General features: G+C 47.0%; 1 protein-coding gene across 1 annotated transcript; it reads left to right on the top strand.

Moving 5' to 3' along the window:
- The first annotated feature begins 2,057 nt into the window (after positions 1 to 2,057).
- On the top strand, positions 2,058 to 2,699 carry LOC114301426 (uncharacterized). The gene has a single exon (XM_028246389.2). It carries the CDS (start codon positions 2,058 to 2,060, stop codon positions 2,697 to 2,699), a length of 642 nt encoding a protein of 213 aa, XP_028102190.2.
- The last annotated feature ends 4,552 nt before the right edge of the window (positions 2,700 to 7,251 follow it).

Raw genomic sequence — 7,251 nt, 5'->3', positions numbered from 1 at the left:
ATTATCCCATATAATATCTATCTCATATCTATAATATCTAATCAATAATGATCATATATTACATTGACAATTATCTTATATCAAGATATATAATCTATTATAGATATTTAGATCTCTCCTAATCGGGTCATGCCACCATGGACAACCCAATTAAGTCCGGGTTCTAAACTCGACCCAATTTCCAATAGTTATGGCTAGGGTTTTGCGATGGTGATTTTGTGCATTTAGTTTCTATAGTATATGTTTAATATGTTCTTACTATTTGTTTATCTATTTATTTCTTTTGTAATTCTTATTGTTGGTTATTGTTGTTTGTAGGAGCCGAATAATTGGCAATGCCGGGAAGAGCGTACTCTGCAGAACAGACACTATTCGGCGTTATCCGGCGCGCTCAGGAGGCCGAATACAATAGATAGGCCGGATAAGCATAAATCCATGGAGCCGAATATGAGAAAGGATAATGAGTAACGAGTAGGCCCTGGCTCCGAGGCCCAGTAAACGAGTATAAATACAGGAACTACAGATAAAAAAAGGGAGAAAAGAAGAAGGGTAAGAATCTCCTTGTTTAACTTAGAATACAAGTAGCCTAGAGCTTGAGACTGACTTGTCCGTCGGAGTGCTAATTCCAGCACCCACGTCGGAGTGTTTATTTCCTTTCAGGTGACTATCCGAGGACTCCTAGCGTCTCCCAGGATTCGAGGGGTATTTCCAAACCACTTCCCCACAATTGGCGCTGTCTGTGGGAATACTCGAATACATCCATGGAAGGCGTAACTGAAGATCCTCCGGTAGCCACTGACGAGATTACACAGAGGGATGACCTTACCCCAGCAAATATGCTCAGAAAGGAAACCATCGCTGCAAGACGCGCTTTGAACTTCGACTCACCAACGACTTCAACGCAAGAGACAATGCAAGCAATTATGGAACAAGCAAAGCAGAATGAACAGAGGCTGCAGAATATGATCGCTGAAAATGAACGTCTCCACTAAGATTTGGCCCTGGAAGTAGCGAAATCCAGAGAAACTGCGCGCCAAGATCCCGAACGACCTCCAAGGGTAGGTGATCAACAACCCTGAGCCCGACCAAGGGACACCGATAGTGACTCCAACTCATTATCCACGGAGCCCAACAAGAAAGGACGATCCGAAACCTCCAGCTCCTCCGAAAAAAGTCTACGAACAAGGAATAAACGCAGGAAAAACAGTTCGGATGAAGAAGATCAGCACGATCCCTTTGTCCGACGGATTGCAAGGGCAATTCTGCCCAAGAAGTTCAAAGCTCCGTCATTTACCCTCTATGATGGAAAATCAGACCCCACCGATCACATCCGTCACTACAAACAAGCCATGACATTGCATGCAGACAACGAGGCCCTCATATGCCGAATATTCCCCAGCAGCTTGGGACCTATGGCAGTCAGGTGGTATTACAAACTGGAGCCGGCTTCGGTCAAAAGCTTCCATCAATTACAGAAGTCCTTCAGGGCCAAGTTTATCACCAACGAGGTCCAGCTGAAACAAGCAGACTCTATCTGGGCGAAGCAAATTCAACCTGAAGAAACACTAAGAGTGTATTCGGCGCGCTATTGGGAATGCTTTAATCTTGTTGACGACGCTTGCAACCACTCCATGGCCATCATCGCCTTCAAAATGGGATTGCAACCAGACAATGCCCTTTGCAGTTCCTTGACCAGAAGACCTCCCAAAACGGTCTGGGGGTTGATGAAGAAAGTTGAAGAATACTGCATGATAGAGGACAATGCCTTGCGGGTTAAAGCCGGACGCGTATCTAGTAAAACGGCCTCCCTTGAAATTGCTCAGCCAATAAGTTCCGTACCGCCTCAAAGCCCAGAACCACGGCAGCGAGGTAGATGAGATAAAAGGCGGGATTCTCGCCGATCGAACGATCAGTGCTCTCACCGAACGAATGAACAACTGCAAGTCGACAGCAGGCGCACGAGACGTACTGATAAAAAATATACGGAACTGACAGAGCCGATCAATGCGGTAATATCCAAAATCCAACATCTCCCATTTTTCAAATGGCCGTCGAAGATGGTAGGCCCTCTTGACACACGAAGGCGGGATAAGCGCTGCGAGTATCACAAAGATCATGGCCACGAAACTGAAAGTTGCTACGCATTAAAGGATCACCTGGAGGAACTGGTGCAAGATGGCCAGCTGCAACAGTACGTAAGAAAAGGCAACCCAACCAAGGCACTAGCCTTAAGACAAGATTCACTTCCACTTGGCGTGATCCATATGATATATAGCCTGCCAGCACCTCTAACCGTGCACACAAATCAATCGCATCCAGTCCCCCGAGGGCAGCATACTCCAACCAAACGGCCTAAAAAAGCTCTGAGTATTGCCTTCAACGATTATGATCTTGTCGGCATGACAATCTCCCACATTGATCCGTTGATCATCAGATTACGCATAAACCAGTTTACCATCGAACGCATTCTCGTAGATCCAAGGAGTACGTCGGAGGTTTTGTATTATGAGACCCTCATCAAACTTGGCTTCAACAAGTCAGATCTGTCTCTGGTGCCTTATCCATTATTCAGCTTCAACATGAATCCAGAGTACCCATTAGGGAAGATCATACTACCTGTTCGAGCGGGCTCCGGAACAGTCAAGGTTGAATTCTTGGTCGTAAAGCTTCCTTCGCCGTATAATGTCATCATGGGGTGAACCTGGTTGCATATCATGCAGGCCGTGCCAAGCACCTATCATCAGCTTATGCGCTTCTCGATAGCCCGTGGTGTTGAAGAGATTTGTGGCTGCCGGCAGTCAGCATGAACAGTTTTATGAAAGTTCTATTACCGACCCGACTTGTGGACTTTGATACTTGTATTTAGCTGACTTCTGCAATGAAAAGTCTCATCTTTTTCCATCGTGTAATTCACTTCCCATTATAGTGTCAATAAGTCTCCGGATTCGGAGCGCCCTTTGTGGATATCACGATTGGCTCAAATAAGCCTCCGGATTCGGAGCGCCCTTCAGTACATGACACCTTAGGGCCGATTAAGCCTCTGGATTCGGAGCCCCCTTCGGTGCAAAACACGTTGGGGCCGATTAAGTCTCCGGATTCGGAGCGCCCTTCGTGGATATCACGATTGGCTCAAATAAGTCTCCGGATTCGGAGCGCTCTTCGTGGATATCACGATTGGCTCAAATAAGCCTTCAGATTCGGAGCGCCCTTCGGTGCATGACACCTTAGGGCCGATTAAGCCTCCAGATTCGGAGCCCCCTTCGGTGCAAAACACGTTGGGGCCGATTAAGTCTCCGGATTTGGAGCGCCCTTCATGGATATCACGATTGGCTCAAATAAGCCTCCGGATTCAGAGCACCCTTCGGTGCATGACACCTTAGGGCCGATTAAGCCTCTGGATTCGAAGCCCCCATCGGTACAAAACACGTTGGGGCCGATTAAGTCTCCGGATTCGGAGCGCCCTTCGTGGATATCACGATTGGCTCAAATAAGCCTCCAGATTCGGAACGCCCTTCGGTGCATGACACCTTAGGGCCGATTAAGCCTTCGGATTCGGAGCCCCCTTCGGTGCAAAACACGTTGGGGCCGATTAAGTCTCTAGATTCAGAGCGCCTTTCGTGGATATCATGATTGGCTCAAATAAGCCTCCGGATTCGGAGCGCCCTTCGGTGCATGACACCTTAGGGCCGATTAAGCCTCCGGATTCGGAGCCCCCTTCGGGGCAAAACACGTTGGGGCCGATTAAGTCTCCGGATTCGGAGCGCCCTTCGTGGATATCACGATTGGCTCAAATAAGCCTCTGGATTCGGAGCCCCTGCTGCAAATCATATCCCCATTCGGCTCCTAAAGCTCGCACGCATAGGCTGATTCATTACGTAGGTAGGCCAAGTACCTAAGCTGAGCCGAATTAGACTATAATTGAACGCAATGCCATTCATCAACCTAGCGAATTGGGCACATCTTATGGACCCCTTGTTACATACGAAAATTATTACACAAACTACAAGTCCGCATGAACGAAACAAAATATGCCAATATGTGAAATGAGGTGCCTAATTGAATATATAAAAACGCCCAGAACAAGGTGCAAACGTTCGAAATGAAACATTTTATTTGATTAAAACAGTAGTTACATAAACGCAACCCGCATTCGAACATTACAATATCCATTTTCAACCTCAAAAGAGAAAAGGGGGAAAAGACGCGTTGGTAAAGTGACAGCGCCAAATCAACGCCCGTCGCCTGGAAGTCCTCCACGGCTTGCAATGCCTTGAGCCAACTGTGCCCAAGCCCATGACTTGCATATTGCCAAACTTCCCCTAATACCATTGACAATGTCAAGGCAAAGATCCAGGACAAGGAAGGATAAACTCAACGGTCGTTGTCTCTCCTTTCGGGGCAATCTGCTTCGACGACTTGAAGACTCGTGCCATCTTTTGGACGCCCTACCTCCCATATGGGTGGGTTCTCTGCTGCGATCCATTACAACACCAAGCTCGGCCGAAGTTTCGAGCTTCTGTAAATAACAAGTGATGAGGAATCAAGTGTGTTTATTTGCGTGAAGCGCCCACTCCTTTTATTTTCAATACTGGTAGTGATCTCGAGGCCCCAATCCCGAGGCAATTTCATTAACGCTAAACTCCATGAGACGAACGTCGGTCGACATTCACCACTGCCTAGTTATCCAAACGGCTTTTTGAAGCACATGCACTGGCTGAGCAAGGACAGAATTATCAATCCAACCGGCCAAACATCCAGGCCCCGAGCCAGGACGAATTTGCTGCAGCCACTCCACTCACTGGTTTTTGGCTTCCTCAGGCTACAATGACCTAGTTATCTAGACGACGATCACAGATAAATGGCCTAGTTACAAATGGCCCAATTACAATGGCCTCATTCAAGACTAAATGGCTATCACGTATGGGCCGACCTTGCCTATAAACCGGCGTATCACTGGACATTTAACAGATACTCGGGCCGATCAATGCTTATACGTTCATTCAAACATTTATGCAATAAAACGAAACACGTATATGCCGAATACGAACTGCAACGAAATATTTATAAATAGAACATTTTTTATTCAATCAAACAATAAATTACATAGTTTTAAACGTGATCTGCGTTTCAACCTTACAATGAGTATCCTTATACGGCGTCACCCTCATCCTCACTCTTCTCGACTTCAAAAGTAGAAAATGGAAAATGTTTACTCTGGTAGAGCGGCGATGCCGAATCAATGACTGACGCTCAAAGAACTTCCGCAGCCTGAGATGCCTTGATCCAACCGTGCCTAAATCCACGATTTTCATATCGGCAAACCTCTTCGGCAAGCTTCTCCTTGGTCTTTTTTATTCCAACTTTCCGGCCTTCATGAAAACCTTTTTCATAGGCCCTCCCCTTCGCAGACTCCATTGCGAACATACTCGCCGTCTCATGATCAGCGAGCGCGGTACTGATGAGCCGCTGGGTAACCCTTTCTTTCACGATTGGGTTTTCCTGCCGGGCGGGTTATACCTGAGCCACCCTGGCCTTCCTTAACTCACGCTCAGCCGCCTCCACGCGAGCTTCCAAACTTCGAATACGCTCCTCCCTCCTCTCCATTTCTCGGCGGGCAACGCGTAGCCGCATGCCAATTTCATAGACAGTGTAAAGCCCTTTCACCGCCCTATGAATGCCTTCACAAAATACTTCGTAGTCCTGTCGACCTACCATTGACTGCTGAACCTCAGGAGAAAAAAAATTTTGAGCAAACTCGACCGATACGTTTGGGTCTCGAACGATCGAGTCCCCCTCTGTTATGGGTTTATTCCCCATAAATACCGCAAAACTTAATGGGCACGGATTCGAGTCAGATCCCCTTTTGACTCGGGGTTGTGGAGATCAGCCCTGCGACTGTTTGTCCCGTCTAGGCGACTTGCTTCGACGTCGAGGAGACTGATGCCTCTCTCGATCCCTAGAACTCCTACTTCCTATGCGCGAAGGTTCACCACCTCGATTCATATCTCCACCCAGCTTAGCTAGCGTCCTCGCTTCCCCTCTGCTGTTAAAGAAGAGTCTGTTCGACATTCACACGATGAATCTTCTTCCAAGAGCTGGAGTCAGTTGTTCACTAAGCTCATAAAAGTTGTACCTTTGTTCTTTTATCCTTTACGAAGGCAGCACCCTCGAGGCAATCTCATTAATTATGAAAACCTCAATCGCTCGGCACCGACTGAGTCGACCCTCGTGGGGCAAGGGCAGAATCCACGCGCCCATCCGGCGTATCATGTCTATGAGCCAACTACGGCAGGGGCAGATTTGTTAATCTAATCGGCTTAAGGGCAGATTCATCAATATATTCGCCTTATGCGCCCCAGCCGGCCCATGAATCGATTCTTCAGAACTCTTAAGTTCGTCTCTTCTGGCGCCCGAATGATCATGAACCACCTGGGGCAAGGGCAGAATCCATGCGCCCATCCGGCGTATCTTGTCCATGAGCCAACTACGGAAGGGGCAGATTTATTAATCTAATCGGCTTAAGGGCAGATTCATCAATATATTCGGCTTATGCGCCCCAGCCGGCCCATGAGTCGATTCTTCAGAACTCTTAAGTTCGTCTCTTCCGGCGCTCAAATGATCATGAACCGCTTGGGGCAAGGGCAGATTCATCAAACTATTCGGCATATGAATGATAAGTCAATATTGCCAAGATATTCAATCTTAGAAAGCTCAACAGAATAATCATTTTACCTAAAGTAGTGAAAGGCAAAAAATCATCACTAGCACAACATTACAAACTGCACATAAGTAGTAGTGAAATGACAAGGTAATTTTCATTAATAAATTGAGCGCAGATAGTAACCAATTTATACATGAAAACTACTCGCAACCAACAAAAGTTCTTAAAAAAAAAACATACATCAAAAGTGAAAGCATTTCATAAAATTCGAATGCCTTCCAGATCAATCCTCGGGGTCAGACTCAAGTGGCTCAACGTCCACCTACTCATATGGAATTGGCAAGTCCAATGTAACCCCAGCGGCATCAAAGGCCTTGAGCCACCCATGTTTGAATCCCCGATTCTCAAACTTGGGGACTTCATCTACGTATTCCTCGAAGGCGGCACCTTTTCCTGCTTCAAATACGGTAGAAGCCTCAGATTCGACTTTTTCCTTGGCCGCCTTCAACTCTGCTAACTCAGTCTCCACCTTGTTAAGCACCTCCTTGGCTAGCCTAAGCGATTCTTCGTTCGTGGTCGCCCTATCTTCG

This window comes from Camellia sinensis, chromosome 3, assembly GCF_055761805.1.
Source record: "Camellia sinensis isolate YWXY chromosome 3, ASM5576180v1, whole genome shotgun sequence".
Lineage (NCBI taxonomy): Eukaryota > Viridiplantae > Streptophyta > Magnoliopsida > Ericales > Theaceae > Camellia > Camellia sinensis.
The sequence above is the reverse complement of the archived record's forward strand: the minus strand, read 5'-3'. Positions and strand labels throughout refer to the sequence as shown.